Source organism: Panthera uncia, chromosome F2 (genome assembly GCF_023721935.1).
Source record: "Panthera uncia isolate 11264 chromosome F2, Puncia_PCG_1.0, whole genome shotgun sequence".
Taxonomy (NCBI): Eukaryota; Metazoa; Chordata; class Mammalia; order Carnivora; family Felidae; genus Panthera; species Panthera uncia.
Genome location: NC_064812.1, coordinates 38,717,495 through 38,736,467, shown reverse-complemented (window position 1 = coordinate 38,736,467; position 18,973 = coordinate 38,717,495). Strand labels below are relative to the sequence as shown.

The 18,973-nt window shown below is 49.1% G+C and overlaps 1 protein-coding gene across 2 annotated transcripts in view; it reads left to right on the top strand.

Annotated features, from left to right (window-relative positions):
• MATN2 (matrilin 2) overlaps positions 1–18,973 on the top strand; it is a 134,272-nt gene that overhangs the window by 93,710 nt on the left and 21,589 nt on the right. For both annotated transcript variants that reach the window (XM_049633050.1, XM_049633049.1), the window contains exons 7-10: positions 2,149–2,271; positions 8,677–8,799; positions 12,345–12,467; positions 12,722–12,844. In XM_049633050.1, the coding sequence (XP_049489007.1) occupies positions 2,149–2,271; positions 8,677–8,799; positions 12,345–12,467; positions 12,722–12,844 (492 nt within the window). The remainder of the gene's footprint in view (positions 1–2,148; positions 2,272–8,676; positions 8,800–12,344; positions 12,468–12,721; positions 12,845–18,973) is intronic.

Genomic DNA, 18,973 nt, shown 5'->3' with positions numbered 1-18,973 from the left:
GAGAGAGAGTGGGGGAGGAACAGAGAGAGAGGGAGACACAGAATCCAAAGCAGGCTCCAGGCTCTGAGCTGTCTGCACAGAGCGCCATGCAGGGCTCGAACTCACAAACTGCAAGATCATGACCTGAGCTGAAGTCGGACACTTAACCGATTGAGCCACCTAGGCACCCCTCAATTATGATTTTTTAAAGAAAAAAAAACCTTTCTGCAAATTAGGAATGATAAGAACTGCCTCCATCTGATGAGGTGCATCAGTGGAGAAATCATCAGGCAACACCATACTCAATGATGAAAGACTGAATGCTTTCCTTATAGGATCAGAAACAAAACAGGATGCCCACTTTCACCACCTCCTTTTAGTATTGTACTATAGGTTCTAGCCATTGTATTAGGGGTAAAAAAAAGAAGGGCGGGGGGAGAAATGAAATCTAGGTTGGAAAGGAAGAATTAAAGCATATTTATTAACAGACAACAGGGTCATCTATGTAGAAAATTCAGTGGAGTCTATAAAAAGGGGCTATTAAGTGAGTTTAGCAAAATTGCAGGATACAAGGTCTATATACAAAAAACAACTATTTTTTACATTTTTTCAATGGAGAATCAAAAATTAAGATTAAAAAAACCATTTACCATAGCATCAAAAATATGTACTACCTATGGACAAATTTGACAAAAGATGTGAAAGACTTATGCTACAAAAACTACAAAACATTGCTAAGGGAAATTAAAGAAGACTTAAATAAATAGATATATCACATTCATGGATCAGAAGGCTTAATACTGTTAAGCTGTCTGTCCTTTCCAAATCTATACATCAAAGCAATATCTATCATGATCCTAGTATGCTTTTTTGCAGAAACTGACAAGCTGATTCTAAAATATGTGTGAAACGCAAAGGATTAAAACAGTTAAATGGATTTTGAAAAAGATGCCCAAAGTTGGAGGACTTAAACTACTTGATTTTAAAAACTACGTGTTTTTCCTTTTAAGGATATTGTGCGCCTTTCTCTTAATCATTTTGTTTCCTCTGTTACAGGCTAGGAAATTCTTCATTATTAAAATTCTTCATTATTAAAATGATATCCATAGGTCACATATTCTGTAATATAGTAAAATCCTCATCAAAACAAAAATATTTCTTTTATGACCCCATCAGCTGCTAATTATTTCAGGCAGTTTTAAACAGTGTGTTTAATTCCATTATAGCAAAATAATCAGACCCTTCAATAGAAGTCTCTTTCCCTATCTAAAAATACTCATATAAGTAAAATCCCATTATAAAAAATTCTACGTAACCTTTCTTTTCTCTTGGTGTTTTGATTTAAATTAATGTGTACCTAGAGATCACAATCTCTGACTGTGCAACCTTGAGAAAATCTAAGTGCAAATGAGTCCCGTGATGTAACGAGGACAGTACTTTACAATGAGGATATCTCTGTCATTTATTCCTTCTTTTTCCCAGGATCTGACTTTGTGTCCTATTGTTTGGCTCAGTGTCTGAGGGGTTTAAGTGGTCTGGAGTTCAACTTGGGGAAGATTTCCATTGTTTTCATTGCATAAATTCCATAAAACTTTGAGCTAAGCTCTCTCTTCCCAGCTTGCGAGACAACAAACAACACTCAACCACGCTTTTATTTTAGTGGCTTTTTTTTTCAACGTTTTTTTTTTTTTTTTAATTTATTTTTGGGACAGAGAGAGACAGAGCATGAACGGGGGAGGTCGAGAAAGAGGGAGACACAGAATCGGAAACAGGCTCCAGGCTCCAGGCTCCGAGCCATCAGCCCAGAGCCCGACGCAGGGCTCGAACTCACGGACCGCGAGATCGTGACCCGGCTGAAGTCGGACGCTCAACCGACTGCGCCACCCAGACGCCCCTATTTTAGTGGCTTTTAACGTGAACCCAGACAAGGAAAGCATCTTCACAGATTCACTTGCTGCATAAACATTTTGTAACATGTTGAGAAAGTTCTCTCTGGGAGGCCATATCCCTAAACATGGAGATAGCTTCACTGAGAGATCCCTTCATAGCAGGACTGTTTGAGGTTACAGGAATTTATTATTTAGGGAAAATTAAGAATGAAATCCCCTTGGTTTTTCTCTGTGATATTTATTATTTTGTTCACCATTCTTACGATTTTTCTCTTTTCAGAGATAGACTACTGTGCCTCACCTAATCATGGATGCCAGCACGAGTGTGTTAACACAGATCACTCCTATTCCTGCCGCTGCCTAAAAGGTTTTATCCTGAATCCAGATAAGAAAACCTGCAGAAGTAAGTTGCACTGGCTGTAGAAGGGCTTGTTCTGATAAATGCTCTGCTAATTTTCCTTTTCCTTGCAAAACTTCAGCAAGTATACGTGTACTCAGCATTTGTCCTCACTGATACTATTCTGCCCTTTATTTTACCTTTTGTCACTCCCAGTTCTGTGACGGAGATGATTTTTAGAGATTGACTAGACTGCGTCTGCCTATGGGATCCACTGAGCAAAGTTGAGGCCCAAACCGAAGCCCTAACCTACATGAAATGAGGGCGCACACCCTCCCTCCTCCTTACCCCACAGCATGTATTTGGGACCTTGCGAAAGAAAAGCCTGGGCCCAGAGACAGGAGGTAAAAGGGATTCGTTTCTTCCGGTCCTACCAGATGAGACACTTGCTGGCTGCTAAGAGGGGAAAATTGCTGCTCTATCCTCTTTGACATAAAGGAAGGAAAAAAACAGGACTCTGGGGTATTTCCGCAGCGTTCGAGAGGTACATGGCGTCAGCAGGATGAAATTAATGATGTGCTGAGTGACTCAAATGCCTGTCGGCTGGCACATCAAGGGGGATCTAGAGCATGAGCCCCAAATGGGATCTCTTTACACTAGACTGTCCCTGAGAAACCACTAGAATGGGAAGTCCACAAGGACAAAGATTCTCCTGTTTTTCTCACTCTTGAATCCTCAACACCTCAAGGGTTTGGCACGTGAAAGTGCGACACAAGACGAATGAATGATTGAACGAGTGAGTAAATGGATCTCTCTGAGATTTATCATCCTGGAGAAATTGCAACTCTTGTTTGAATTGCTCAATCTTGTTAGAAAGATGGCCCTTTTGGGGCGCCTGGGTGACTCCGTTGGTTAAGTGTCTGACTTCGGCTCAGGTCACGATCTCGTGGTTCATGAGTTCGAGCCCCACATCGGGCTGTCTGCTGTCAGCACAGAGCCCACTTTGGATCCTCTGTCTCCCTCTGTCTCTGCTCCCCGCCCCCACCCCCACCATCTCGTGTGCTCTCTCTCTCTTTCAAAAATAAATGAACATTAAAAAATAATTAAGAAAGATGGCCCTTTTAAGCCATACAGGTTGTGAACTTTTTAAAAGTATTTCCATAGTCAGTCCACACTTATGTACGCTGAATTGTTTGTGTTCTTCTGGCAGTGGTGTTTGTAGAACTTTCTGGAGCCTCCATTTAGGGGTGTGTTTTCTTATGCGCTTCTTCACCACCTCTTCTTGGTGATATGTATGGCAGTGCTCTGCCTCAAAGCAGGACTGAATTTTCGAAAGTTTGACCATGTGTTTCTTTTGAAAAAGCACTGTGGGCTATGTCACTGAATCCAGACAAGCCACATTCTGCTCCCAGCACATGTGGACTTACCAACTCACTCTAACAAGTGTTTGAACTTGGATGGTGGTAGATGGTTGTAGACACCACGTTTCGAAACTGGTGCCTTACAAAAGATAATCCCTGCTGCCTAGCCTCGATGCAAACCCTGGAACCATTTGAGCATGAAATGGGAATTTTAACCGATGGCATCATTCAACACACGAAAACAATGAAGTGGAATATTTTTCATTAGACCACACATGCATAACTATGGTGGAAAACCAACTTTTCTGGACTGGCCACGCCTCTCTGTGCTATTTACACCTTCTTCTAGGTCTCAGTGTGTTAGTGGCTGACTACACCCAGGGAAAATCAGTCGCAGGTGGACTCGTTTGTGGACCAAAAGCTCTTATGTGGGGAAAAATTAGATCCGGTTCAACTCAGACACACACATTGTGGAGGAAAAGGGGAACAAGTTAGGCATGTGGCCATCAGGGCAGGGAATATGCTTGAAAGTCTTCATCTCTTACCAGTCATCTAGGATTCCCTCGACCTCTGCCTCACATCCTGCCAGGAGAGGCACATGCACTAAGAGAAGGGTCCAAGGTGGTACATGCATGCATTGTTATCAAGAGGGGAGGGAAGTGGGGAACAGAAGGGCCAGTGGAGAGGCAGTGACCATTGGGAGCAGTTTGACCACCACAGACGGACCTGTTCGTGGGTCGTGGCCCTCTCCACAGTCCCCAGTGCTCCTTCATATATGTTGAGTGATTATAACTCCATCTCCTCTTTAGCCAGGTGCCCTACTTTTTCATCCAAGAAAAATGGAATTTGTGTCTAAAACCCGATGTCCTCATCAGCCCTTCTCCCAACATCCTGCCTCATCGTTACATTTTCCATTGTCTGCTGCAAACCCAGCCCTGGGCTCCTGAGGTCAGCCTCCTAGAGCTGCCCCTGACTTCATGTTTGCACTCAGTCGATTATGGCAGACAGCTGTTCACGGCAACGAGCACTCACTGTCTCTCTAGAGCATTACATGGAAGAGGGAAGCAAGAAATTAGATTTAAATCTGGAGTTTGTTATTAGGAGTTTGAGGATCTCAAGAGCATTACAGATCTCAAGCTCAGGGTACAGCCATTTACGTTTAATAGACAGTTGATGGATGTGGGCTATTTTCAAATCTAATAAAACATCTATTTTTCAGAGGAATTTGACGTTATCCAATTAAGGTGGAAAACACAGTTCAAGGCAGAATTCTACTGAAGAAAAGTCTCTCGGCCGGGATTTATTCTTCCTCCTCATCTGGGCACAATTTCTTTCTCTGGAAAGTAGTGTCATTGATTTAAGGCATAAATTATTAAGGCGGTGGTGCAAAGCACAGAAGCCAGGACTGGCCTGGCTGTCAAGGGAGGGCCCGAGGGTGGAATCATATGTGGGTGTGAGCCGGGGAGCTGGGCTCCAGGATTGCTCATGCTGGGCACCATAGCTGGTGTTCCCTGGAGCTGGAGGCATCACACTCTGAAGAGACAGGATGGAGATGGGAGGGCTGGTCTTAGCAGTGTCACTCATACTGGCTGTGTGGCCTTGAATAGGCTGCTTTTCTTCTCTGGACCTGGGTTTGCTAAACCAAAGGAACACGACGTCCCGCTTTAACGTTTTGTAGCCTAACCAATTTTTCTGAGACCTGCTAACTGTGCCACTCCATTGGCATTATAATTTACTGTCCAGGGTCACTAATCTTACATGTTTTGATGTCTTCTCAGTGAAGTCTCCAGCTTTTTACGAGTTGGCACGCATGAGCTCTGTTTAAATTGTGTTGTCGGAGGGGCAGTTGGGTGGCTCAGTCAGCTAAGCCTCCAACTTCGGCTCAGGTCATAATTTCACAATTCATGGGTTTGAGCCCCACATCAGACTCTCTGCTGTCAGATCCTCTGTCTCTCTCTCTCTCTCTCTCTCTGCCCCTACCCCATGATTCTCTCCCTCTCTCTCAAAATAAATAAATAAACTTAAGAAAAATAAAATACAATTTGTTGTCTGACCATTCTGCCAACTGGCCTCTCATGGGGCTCACTGGACACTCTGGGCTTCACCAGATAAAGCTACCTGCAAGCCTGTCCCATATGTAGTACCATACATTTAGCGAGGAGACCAGAACAGACACGGGGCACATTGTAGGTACTCTGTAAATACTAATTAAGTAACACACGCATAAAGAAATGTAACTCAAGCATGTAAAGAAAGCAGAGATCTGCAGTTACTTTGCCATAAGTAACCATTTGGAGTCAGTGTTGAATTGCTGTTTGCCAGATAGCTGAGCGAGAACATCTTTAAGAATCCAAATGTTTTTGGGGCGCCTGGGTGGCTTGGTCGGTTAAGCATCCGACTTCGGCTCAGGTCATGATCTCGCGGTTCCTGAGTTCAAGCCCCGCGTCGGGCTCTGTGCTGACAGCTCAGAGCCTGGAGCCTGTTTCAGATTCTGTGTCTCCCTCTCTCTCTGCCCCTCCCCTGTTCATGCTCTGTCTCTCTCTGTCTCAAAAATAAATAAACGTTAAAAAAAAAATTTTAAAAAAAGATTCTAAATGTTTTTCAGTTTAGGTATTTTGTAATATAAATCTTTCTTAAAGACAATGCTGGCTTTTAAAAAATTGTGAGAAAATATATATAATATAAAAATGGCCATTCTGACCATTTTTAAAAAATGCTTATTTATTTAGTTTTGAGAGTGTGAGTTCCAGTGGGGGAGGGGCAGAGAGAAAGGGAGAGAGAACCCCAAGGAGGCTCCATGCCGTCAGCACAGAGCCCAGAGTGGGGTTCCATCTCACGAACCGTGAGATCAGGACCTGAGCCAAAATCAAGAGCCGGTTGCCTAACCAACTGAGCCACCCAGGCACCTCTGACTATTCTAATACACTTCAGTGGCATTAAGTACATTCACATTCTCTTTTTTGTTTGTTTGTTTAATGTGTATTTATTTTTGACAGAGAGAGAGAGAGAGAGAGAGAGAGAGAGAGAGAGAGAGAGAGACAGAGCATGAGTGGGGGAAGGGCAGAGAGAGAGGGAGACACAGAATCCGAAGCAGGCTCCAGGCCCTGAGCTGTCAGCACAGAGCCCGACCCGGGGCTTGAACTCACTGACCGTGAGATCATGACCTGGGCTGAAGTCGGACGCTCAACCAACTGAGCCACGCAGGCGCCCCAGTACATTCACATTCTTATTCAACCATCATTCTTATACAACCATCATCCCCTTAAACTCCAGAACTTTTGGATCTCCCCAAACTCAAACTCTGTACCCATGAAACGACAACTCCCCGTTCCTGTCTCCCCCCCAGCTCTTGGCAACCACCATTCTATTTTCTGTCTCTCTAAATTTGCCTGTTCTAGTTACCTCATATAAGTGGAATCATACAATATTTGTCCTTTTGTGTCTGACTTATTGCACTTAACATAATGTCTTCAGGCCTCCTCCATGATGTAGCGTATGTCAGAATTTCCTTCCTTTTTAAGGCTGAATTCAAGTCCCTGCTTTTGATTCTTTTCGGTAAATAGCCAGAGGTGGAATTGCTGGATCATATGGTAATTCTGTATTTAATTTTTTGAGGAAACTCCGTACTGTTTTACATAGTGGCTGAATGCTGCCTTTTTAAAACTGTGTTTACTGAAAGTAACTTCACCCCTCTCTAAGGTGTTAACAAAAGGATTCCTGCAGACCCTCCCCAATGTGGCACCCTTTGCACCCTGTCTCTCTGTCTCTGTCTCTCTCTCTCTCTTTGTTTTGTCTGTTGGTATGTGGCCAGTGTTCTATTGACAGGCCCCTTTTCCTTCACTGAAGCCCCTAGTTTTGTGGCATTGTATTCTGTTCCACACAGGTAAGGTTGTTGACGAGTTCGGGGCTGATGAACTGAAACCACACACAGCTAACGATTTTCTGGCCCCCCTCATGCGGAAGGCATGAGTTACAGAAAGTTCCCAGGGGGTCGATGACCGTGGTGGTGGCATCTCTTCTCCCAGGCCATTCCCTGTGTGTGGTGAGAGTTCTCTCCGTGTGCTCAGTCTGCATCCACTTCTGCTCAAACTCTGTGCACGTGGCAAGTTCCATCCGCCGGTCGCCTGGGAGGGCACATGACGGACCCTTGAAGGGATGATCGCCAGGCTGGCTGAGATCAGTCACGATTCATGGCTGTGGGGTCAGGGCGCTAGTCCCAAGAAGACAGGGTAACGGTTGTTGGCAAGGCAACCCACAGGGTCTGCCACGGCCCTACAAGAAAGAACAACGCAGTTAAACAGATCCGGCTCAGCCACAAGAGGGACGATCTCCTGCAGCACCAGTCTCCTAAAGGCCCCCCACGAGCTCATTTTATTTCCTTTTACGGTTCTCCATCTCCCCCATAACCTGCTCTTTGGGGGGGGGGGGGGTCTTGTGGTTTTAGCATTTTCTACCAGCAAATGAAACGCTAATTGGCTCCTGCTTATGATGACGCTCCCACCTGCTGGCAGAAACACAGCCCGGACGGGGGTGAATGTCGCCATAGGACGCAACTGCAGCAATCTGGGGGGCATCAGATGTGTCTTCAGCTGCTTGATATGGAGGCTGTCATGATCTCACCCCGAGCGAGGCTGAGCATTTGGACCCTTCTTAATGTAACTGCCGTGTCCTGCCTCTCCTAGAGAGTTAGATATCTTACACCATCAGGTTTTGTTTACTCTGCCTTGCGCTGTCCCATGTCATTGTCAGATATCGTTGAAGACAGCGGTTCCCTACATGCTTTGAGCCCTAGTGATGAGGTTAACTCGAAGGAAAGCCCAGTTGGATTTTCCCAGCTTTTCCATCTTTCTCGGGAAGCGATGGGCTGGGATTTGGGGTCCTCAACCCATTTCACCAGCTCTTGGCCATCATAGGGGAAGAAGACCCATGCTGGAGAATCTAGACTTCTGATCCCAGGTTCTCCTTCCAGCCAGCTCCCTGAGAGCAGGAGCTCTCTTCTCCATCCAATAGAACACCTTATTTACTGAATATTTGCTGCAAGGGGCTAACCCCACAGCCCTGGGGGAGGTCCAGAGCCTGCAGGAGGTCTGCCCTTTCTCTCTCTCCTCAGGAATCAACTATTGTGCACTGAACAAACCGGGCTGTGAGCATGAATGCATCAACACGGAGGAAGGCTACTCCTGCCGCTGCCGTCGGGGCTACAGCCTGGACCCCAACGGCAAGACTTGCAGCCGTGAGTGTGCCGCGGCGGGGGTTCCAACGGGAGGGTGCGGTTCACACGCAGGCTCACTTCTGAAGCTGCTGGGTTTCCTGTGAGCCTGACGGTCCAACAGGCTTCGCCTTCCTGGCCTCAGTTTCATCATCCATAAAATGGGACTGTTCATGCCACCTACCTCATAGGTTTGTTTATGGGAATTAAAAGAATCAATACGTATAAAACACTTAGAAAAGTGCTGCTACGGGGCACCTGGGTGGCTCAGTCGATGAAGCATCCAACTTTGGCTCCGGTCATGATCTCGTGGCCCATGAGTTTGAGCCCCGCATTGGGCTCTGTGCTGACCGCTCAGAGCGTGGAACCTGCTTCTGTGTCTCCCCCTCTCTCTGCCCCCTCCTCGCTCATGCTCTCTCTCTGTCTCTCAAAATAAATAAATGTTAAAAAATTTAAAAAAGAAATAAAAAAAGAAAAGTGCTGCTGAATATTAATAAGCATTCAGTGAATATTAGCTAATGTTATTATTCGCTGTTGAGAGCGCTGATTAAGTCAGACCCACCGGAATCTAAATCCAAGCTCTACTACATACTAGATGTATGGCCCTGGGCAAGTTATTTAACTTTGCCAAGCTTTGATTTTCCCAATCTGTTTTATTTATGTATTCATGTATTTATTTATATATTTAATACCATGTTTTTTTAATGCTTATTTATTTTGAGAGAGAGCGCTAGTGCAGGGGAGGGGCAGAGAGAGAGGGAGAGGGAGAGAATTCCAAGTAGGTTCTGCATATCAGTGCAGAGCCCAATTTGGGCTCAAACTCATGAACCGCGAGTTCGTGACCTGAGCTGAAACCAAGAGTCGGATGCTTAAATAACTGAGCCACCCAGGCGCCCCGATCTGCGAGGGTTTTTAAGGGGAATAGTCAGGACCGATTTAGGCTCTTAGCCTGTGCCTGGGCCAAGGAAAGCACAATGAAAGATAACCGTTCATTATTCCCACGGAGCCTGGGAGAGTGACCAGAGAGGCTCCGGGCTGGGACAAGAGGCCAAAAGAGACAGACTTCAGAAAGTACATGGGCTACCACAGGGCTGATCTGAGGGCGGAGCTGGGAAATATGGGACTTTTTGTTAAGCCTTTCTTAACTGTCTTGTGTAAGAGGCACAACAAACCCCCATTCGGTGATGTAAACGCACGGAAACTTGCAGGCTTTGCCAGCTGGCGGCTTCTGTCCTGTTTTATGAGGCACAGTCTCCACTGGTCCAGGCCAGTGGGAGCGGGGGCATACAAGCACTGCGGTCGATGCCTGGGACCCTGGTCTGCTGGGAGAGGGGCTCCGTGACATGGCCAGCGCAGAAGGGGCCCTTTGTGTGTGTGGCTTTCCACACGGCAGGCTTCACATCTGCTCCAGCTTTGGGGACAGAGATAGATTGTGAATGAGAACAGTGCAGCTGTTCAGCATTTGGACCTCAAACTGCCAGAAGGGGAAGTTTCACAGATGAAGTATTAGGGGTAGAGCAGTCCTCAGGAAAACTGGTTCCCCTTCAGTCGTTAGGGGGAACAAAGTACCTTGATTAGGCTTTCTAAGGACTGATCCCAGAGGTCAACTTTTGAACTAGAAAGTTGGCACTGCTATGCATTTGCCTCTGGAAGTCTCTGAGGTCTTATGAGAAGTGAGTGGGGAGCCGGAAGTCTTCCATTTGACAAGGACACACCCTGGTCAAGGTGGATCTGGGTACAGTCTGCCTTCTTTCGGGGGTACGGGGTCTGCCAGCTGACAGCCCTGGCAAGCATCCCAGGACAGGCTGGGCATGACCTGGTTGAGCCCACATAGAGCCCCGGAGGCTATAGCCTCTCCTCCCTCCCAGCATGCCTTGAAGGAGCCTAGAGGAGCTCAGGGGGAGGGGGCCAGAAGTGATTGGGCTATACTTTCTCTCTGGGGATCTCACAAGAAAGACCACCTGGGGGCGCCTGGGTGGCTCAGTCCGTTCAGCATCAGACTCTCGGTTTTGGCTCAGGTCACGATCTCACCATTCGTGGGTTTGAGCCCTGCATCAGGCTCTGTGCTGACAGCTTGGAGCCTGCTTGGGGTTCTCTCTCTCTGCCTCTCTCTCTGCACCTCCCCTGCTGTCTCACTCTCTCTCTCAAAATAAATAAACAATAAAAAAAAAAAAGTTAAAGGAAAAAAGACCACCTAGTCAGCTTCAAGAAAGCGTAAACCAAGTGATCTCTTCCTAGGAGTTCCCAGAGAACCATGGTATCCTGTTCCCCTTAAGGACTCAGGGAGCCCCAGGCCATAATGACAGCCAGCCCTTATGAGGTGCACACTCTGTGAGCACTTCCCAGGCACTCACTCACTTTATCCTCACAATAGACTTTTGAGGCATCTACATTCTTGTCCCTATTTAAAGACGGGGAAACTGTGGCACAAAAAGATTAAGTAACTTTCCCGCAGTCACACGACTGGTTAACGGTGGAACCAAGATGTGAATACGGGCTTCTGGCTCCTGAGGTCCTGCAAGCGTTTGCAGTAGGCACATCCACCAATGGAATGTTCCAGAAGGCACTAGCCCCAGGCCCTTCAGGAGTCCAAGAGGCCTACTTGATGGCCCTGCACAAGGTCCTCAGTGTCTCTCCAGTCCTTGGGTGTGCTTTTTCTCCATCAAGGAAATCTGGGAGGCAGCCTGCAGGGCCGTCTGTGGGAGCGGTTCGCCACAGCTGTGTGTTCACTGTCCCTCAGTGCTCGCTGCCCAGAGGGGCCAGCTGCACAGCGTTCAGGTGCCAGGATCGGCCACACATGCAGGCTGTGGCTTTGGTTTGTTTTCAGAATCTGGGTGTCCTGGGTATGGGGGATAAGAACACTTTTTCTGTGTCACTTCCAGAGAAAAATGAAACTATACAATGAGTTCTTTCCCAGCGATACTTAATAAGCATCCAGTCGGTGATTACTGTGTGCCAGCTACAGTTCTGAGGGCCTTATGTGTATCAACTCCTCTCCTTCTCGCCACGTCCCTCTAAGAAAGCGCCCATCGTCATCCCCCTTCCTCCAGCCAGGAAATGGTGACCCGGAGGCCAAGCGACTGACTACCCAGCATCTCTTGGCGAGGAAGGGGTTGGTGCAGGTGGGATTTGAGCCCAGCTGCTTCGATGCCACAGCCTTCAGTCTTAAGCACCATCAGCTGTGTGGCTTTGGGCAAGCAGCTCAGCCTTCCTGAGCCTCGCTTTCCTCCCTGAGATGGGGCTCACGCCTGCCCTTAGCCCTGAGGACTGCAGATTATGGTGCCAAGGCCCTGGCACAAAGTGCTGCTGGCATTCACACCAGCACAGAAGTCACGCGCACTTTACTCTCTAAACCCAGACATGGGAAGGAAAACAAGCAAACAAGGCTGATTTTCCGGAGACCAGCTGCACCTGGTTGCACAAAACCCTCCAGCACTGCTCTTTGTGATGCCCGTGAAGTGAAAGGCCCCTTTCGGCTCCCCTCTCCAGGGAGGTTTGTGTTAATGCCCCGGTGCTGGTGAGTGTTGTTCCATCAGGTTATTTTGTGTTTTCCCGTGTGGCAAACGCAGGAGTGGATCACTGCGCGGAGCAGGACCATGGCTGTGAGCAGCTGTGTCTAAACACCGAGGAGTCCTTCGTCTGCCAGTGCTCAGAAGGCTTCCTCATCAATGAGGACCTCAAGACCTGTTCCAGTGAGTCCCCCTCTATGCTTCTCTTACATGGAAAAGGTTTGCAACACGAGTGGAAAATCTGACCGTTGCAGAGGAGGGCGCCTCGTGGTCCTCTCCTTCTCTGCTCTGGGGAGATTGTAGGGAATGTCCCCTGGGGACCGCATGCCTTGGTGGAGTGGGTGGGGGGCGGATAAGCAAGACTGTGGTCACTTGACTCCCCTCATCAGTAGCTCAGAGGCTTACTGACCACCTCAGCTGGCTGTCCGGTTTTGCAGGGGCGGATTACTGCTTGCTGAGCAACCATGGCTGCGAATACTCCTGCGTCAACACGGACACATCCTTTGCCTGTCAGTGTCCCGAGGGACACGTGCTCCGCAGTGACGGGAAGACCTGTGCCAGTGAGTGCTCTGGGTCCGGTGACCAGCGGGACTTGCCACCGGCGGTCTGTGGGTGGAGCATGTGCCAGGCTGGGCTTCGCGGGCACTGAGTGTGGGTTAAAGGCCGCTCTCAGTGATTTGAGCCCCGGTGCCGCTCCCCCTGCCTGGGAGCTTCCTCGCCCTACGCCCCAGCACAGCTTTTTCCTACTTCTGCCGTCTGCCGCGGGGCCATTTCGAAGCTGGACAGGGCCCTATGTCTTGGCCTCGTCTTCTCTACCACAATCTGGCAGAAAGTGGTAGCTGGCCTGCAATGCGCAATAATGATGGTGATGTGGACCCCTTGTTCAAGGCTGACTTCATGCCAGGCACTGTGCTAAGCACACACAACCCCGAGTTCCAGCAATACTGTGGGATCCCCATCATGCGGTGAAACTGCAGCTCGGGTTAAGGAAGGAGCCTAAGGTCACCCCTTTTAGAGTGGTGGGTTCCACTCTGGTCTTTGTAACTCCAGAGTCAGTTCCAGGAGAAGGGGAGACTCCTGGGAAACCTTCCCTCTCCCATCCTCATAACCTAGCAGCAGATGGAGAAGTTGGCAGTGATGTTTCCTGGGTACATGTTTCCTTGCAGCTGGCCCCAACTCCTGCTCCATTAATTTAAAAAAAAAAAAAAAAAAGCCCTGCCCTTGGACCTCCCTCTCTCCTCACTCAAGAATCTTGTGCTTTCTGCCCTCCAATCCAAGCAGACTAAGGTAAAAATTTTAAAAATGGACACTTTGACAGAAGGTGTCAGCAATGGAGGAAAAGGACTATCATTTTCTTTCCCCGTCCTGCTGGTCTTTCTGGTTACAGGGCTGGCCTCCCTAACTACTGATACAATTGTGGCCACAACCTGATGTATCTACCTTTTTCTATTGTCCATTCACATGGGCAGGTGGACTGATGCAGAGCTGGGTGTGCCCCTCCATGCAGACTGTGAGAAAACATTTCCCTAGAATGAGGCAGATTCTTGAGTCTCGACAAATGGATTATCCATTTATGGCTAACTTGTGGCTGCCTGCCTGCCAGCTGCCTCCTGGACCGCTGCTGCAGCCAGCACGGAGAGGGTGTGGGCACTGGGGTGCAGAAGGAGGGTGGGTGCGTGGAATTGCATCGACATTTGACTGCATGCCGGAGCCAGCTGCGTGGGTTTTTTATTGGTTTGCTTTAATTTTCCATCATCTTAGATTATCCATGCCCTTCCTTTGTCCCCTCCGCTCACTGTGATCGTCACGGGCTCACTATAAACTGGCTGCAGGACTTCTAAGAAATTCTCACGGCCCTTCCCAACAAGCGCTGTCCCTTTTCCTTACAATCATGCCCCCTTCCCCTCCTTACCCAGGTCCACCGCTGATTTATGGCACTGACCCTTTTAAATGTTGCGCATTTTCCCTTTAATTGAAGTACAATCAGAAGTGAGTTTTGATGTGTATATATCTATGTACGATTGTGACTGTATGAAAACTTGTGAGATCCTCAGATGGGTTAGAATTATCCTTTGGGAATGGTGGTACCTAAGAGACGGTGGTACCAGCAGCTGATACATAGGCGTTGAGCTATTCCCCTAATTGAAGGCTGTCTGTCTGCCCCGGGATGATTCAGTCTGGCTGCCGGGTCCTGTAATAATGGGCTCTGTTTTCAGTGTGGCCATAGTTAACTGGGGGCTACGTTTCCCAGCTCTGTGCCAGATGACAAAGAGCCTGATGACATGACTCCAACTTTTTGGAAAAGCCTGCTGAGCTGTGGAGCAGGGGGGCCTGCTGGGGGCCCACCAGGCCTGGCTCACTGTATAAGGGTGTCCTTTGCCCTTCAGAAAGGCAGCCTCCACTTAGAGCCTTGATAGCAGATGGCCTGAAGAACCCAGAGCAGACCCAGGGTCCCAGGGCCCTGGAACTAAGTGGGCATTGTTACCCCCACACCCCTGGGCTCTCTGGCCTCTGGGATGAAACCTGTCCTCCCTTCATCATGAACTTGGCCTCCAAGCTGTGATTGCCTAGATTCTCCCCAGGAGCCTTCCTTGCCTTGAGAGGTTGATGCACATACTAGGGGGTCAGGTGGGGAGGGTAATGGGGCAATGAGGTAGTGTCTTCTGTGAGCTGCAGCTGAGAGGCCTCTCCCACCCTCTAGCTCCTGGTGATTTCCCTGCAGTAGACCATTGGCAAGGGCATCCCAGCCTCAGGCAAGTCCACAGTCTGGATGTGCTCAGAGCACCCAGCCCACTGCACCTCCAGCTGCCCTGTCTCCACGCAGCACAGCCTTCCCTTCCCACTCTTGCGGGTGGAAACCAGCCTGCGGATGATGTTCCCCACGGGAACTTTCTGCTGCCAGGCCCCACCGGGAGCTCCTCTTCTGCACCCCCTGCCGGCACAGCTGGCCCTCTCCTACCCAGGATTCGCCCTGTGGTATGGGACTCTTTGTACACATCTGAGAACTGATGTGGCAGAGTAGAAAGGATGCTCAACTGAAGAGCCCAAAAGCTGGGTTTGAACCTTGTTGCTTCCACCCTGGGCAAGAGAGTTGACCCTTTCTGGATCTGATCACCCAACTGTCAACTTGGAATGATTATTCCTGTTGCCAAGTGACACAGGGAGAGACAAAAACTGACGTGCTTTGGGAACTTGTAAATTGACATAAACCCCTAAGGTACCCTTGCTGTGGTCTTACCTCTCACTCTCACGGTTACGCTGCCCTGTACTGAGGACAAGACTGAGGCAGCGCCTTGCCCTGCAGCGTGGAGGTCTGCTTCCTAGGGCTGGGCCTGCTTCTGTGGGAGGGGTCCTAGAGATGGGCCACTCTGGGGAAGGTCAGACTCAGGAGCCCAAGGGCTGCCCTAGGGCGGCCCTTGCTTCCTTGTGGCGAGGGGAGGGTGCTGGTAGGGATCTGGGCCAAAAGCTGCAGAGCGCTGGGAATTCTAGTCCAGCCACCACAGGTAGGTCTGTGGAGGCCTTGTCAAGACCTAATACTCCCCGGCTTGACTTTGAAGGGAAGCAGCTCCGAACAAAGGTAAATGGGGTGTTGTAATCTGCTCAGGCTCCCATAGCAAAGTACCATGGGTTGGGATTTTCTCACAGTTCAGGAGGCTGTAGGTCCAAGGTCAAGGTGCCAGCGTGGTCAGGTTCTGGTAAGAACCCTCTTCTTGGCTTGTAGATGGCCACCTTCTTGCTGTGTCTTCACATGGTGGTGGGTGAGGAGAGAATAAGCTCAAAGGGCACTAATCCCATCATGGGGTCTCCACCTCGTCTAAACCTAACTACTTCCCCAAAACCCCACCTCAAATGACACCACACTGGGGGAGTAGGGCTTCAACATATGAATTTGGCAGGGAGGGTGGGGGAGGGGGCACAATTCAGTCCATAGCAGGGAATGAGGGGAGAAGACCACCCTCACCCTCAATGTATTGTAAGTTCGATGGAGCAGAAGGAAGCTTAGAGGTCTTGCATTTCTTTTGTGGTAAAGAAGCAGAGGAAGGAAACTGGTGCCTCCAAGCTGGCCCTGAGGTTCGGTGGAAGAGTCAGGAATAGAACCTGGGTCCCCTGATTCAGGACCTCTTGCCCAGATTGAGATGCCCTCTAAAAGTAGGTCTCACTTCAGCTGTTTTTTTGGTTTGTCTCAGCAAAAGCCATTACAGAGTCAGCAAATGATTGGCTGCTCCTAGTTTTATTATAAAAAAAAATGCCAGAAAATGGTGTAATTCTATCTCCCGGGCCTCGTTACCCTCTTGGCAGGCCCCTGTGGCTCTCCTCCCTCTGGGGTGGGGTTGGTTCAACAACCTCCTACGTGGAACCACAGACACAGGATTGCCATCTGTCATCACCGCAGAGGTGCGAGTCCCCGGAACACGTGACCTTATGATCGCTGTACCACAGACATCCGTGACTCATCGGATGTGGGATCCAGATGTGAGCGCTCAGCCCGCATCCGGACACAGGGCTGCTAGATGTGGGTCCTAAAAACCTAAAAACCTGTGCTTTGTCCCGAAATGTGTCATCATCCTGATCACAAATTGTAGATCTCATTCACGCTGAGGGTTTAATTACACATGTGGACCTGCCTCCTGAAGGTTGAAAGGTAGAGGAGGCTGCTGTTGGAGGGAAAACGTTTTCTTCCCACATCCTGAGATTTCTCGAATGTCTTCTCGTCCATTTCCTGTAAGTGATGGTTCCCAATAGAGTTTGTCCTCGCTCTCGTCTCTGGATTTGAGTCTGGGTACTTCTGTAAGCTCTTGATCGTTTGTTCCCATTCTCCACGGGTGTTTACCCTGTACCGTCAGTGGGCTGGGCGCATCACGCTGGGCGCTGGGCTTCTCTGGGGTTGATGCCGGTTCAGTTTCTGCCCTGACAGAGTTTAAAGTTTTTTAGGGAAGAAAGATATTAAAAACCTCTCTCGTGATGTGGAAAGAAGAGGTACCACAGAAGGGTGCACCGGGGCGGGGGGGGCCTCAGCTAGTCTAGAGAAAGTTTCTGCAGAAAGAGATGTTTGATGTGACAGCTGGAGATTGAAGGAGAGAGCAAGCCAGAGATGGGGGGTGTTATGGACCGAATGTTTGCATCCTCCTAAATTCATATGTTGAAATCTTAACCGCCAAAGGTGATGATATTAGAAGGCGGGGCTTTGGGGGTGATGAGGTCCTAAGCACGGGAGGGCCTTCATGAATGGGATTAGCGCCCTAATAAACCAGATCTCACAGAGCCCCCCCAGCCCCTCCCGTCATGTGAGGATACTAGGGGAAGTCTACAGCCTGGGAGAGAGTCCTCACGCAACCACACTGGGACCCTGATCTCAGGCTTACAGCCTCCAGAACTGTGAGCTATAGATTTCTGCTGTTTCCCAGCCACCCAGTCTGTGGTGTTTTGGTTTAGCAGCTGGAACAGCCGAAGACAGAGGAGGAAGAGCATCCCAGGCACAGGAAACAGCGTGTAGAGGGCCCAGGTGCAGAGAGTGAACTGGAGGAAGTTGAGTGTTCAGAGTACTGAGTACCGAGCATTGAGTGCCAGAGGGTGGCGGGTGAGAACAGGACCTGGAAGGATAGGAGGGGACAGATCACCGGCAGCGTTTAGACTTCCACTAAACTGTTTTGATATCTGGCCTCCCTTGAGAAAACTATTTTCTTTTGTCTTCTGCAAACCTCCCAGTCTGAGTAGACTCCACCAAGCCAGGATGACCACTGCATGTGCCACTGAAAATGCGGGGGTGGTGGATTTGTGGTCTAATCACACCTTTGCCCCCAGCCCAGCTGACACGATTCACCTCTGCAGAGGGACCCTGGGAGAGTCACCTCCCCTCTCTGGTCATCGGCTTCCTCAACTGTAAAATAAAAGGCTGGACCTGTTTATCGCCCAGGCCCCTTCCAGCCCAAAGATGAGGATAGTGCTCCAGAAACACCTGCTGAATGAATGATCTCCTTGCTGGGGTACCCACCGTTCTCCCGGGGCTGAAGGCACCCCGTGGTCATGAGTCAGGGATGGTGGCTCGCTTTGCCTGTTGCAGAACCACTGGAGTCCTTTCCTATAGGGGAGTGTCCAGCTCTGGGCAGAAGCTGACTCCAAGCTGGTTTCCAGACTTGGTTGAATAGGAAGCAGCTAGAACCCGAGCTCAGGAAGGTGACTACAGCACAACTTCGGCATTTTCTTTTTCTTTTTTAAAGTTTTATTCATTTAGGTAATCTCTACACCCAACGTGGGGCTCCAACACCAGACCCCAAGGTCAAGAGTTGGATGCTCCTCTGATGGAACCAGCCGGGTGCCCCCCACATTTTGGCGTTTTCTAATTTACCACAGGTGGTTCCTTAATTTACGAGTGACCCAGAACATCCCTGACATGCAGAAACTGGACGTCTTGTTGAGGAAATGTGAAGGGTACACTTTGCAAGGCTGGTGTAGGGGAGAGAGTGAGGCCCACCAGCATCCACCCTCCGCAGGGTTCTCGTTTAAAACATCTACACCCGGGGCTCCTGGAGGGCTCAGTCAGTTGGCCTTGGACTTCGGCTCAGGTCATAATCTCACAGTTCGTGAGTTCGAACCCCGCATCCGGCTCTGTGCTGACAGTGCGGAGCCCGGAGTCCACTTAGAGTTCTGTGTCTCCCTGTCTCTCTGCGCCTCTCTCTCTCTCCCTCTCT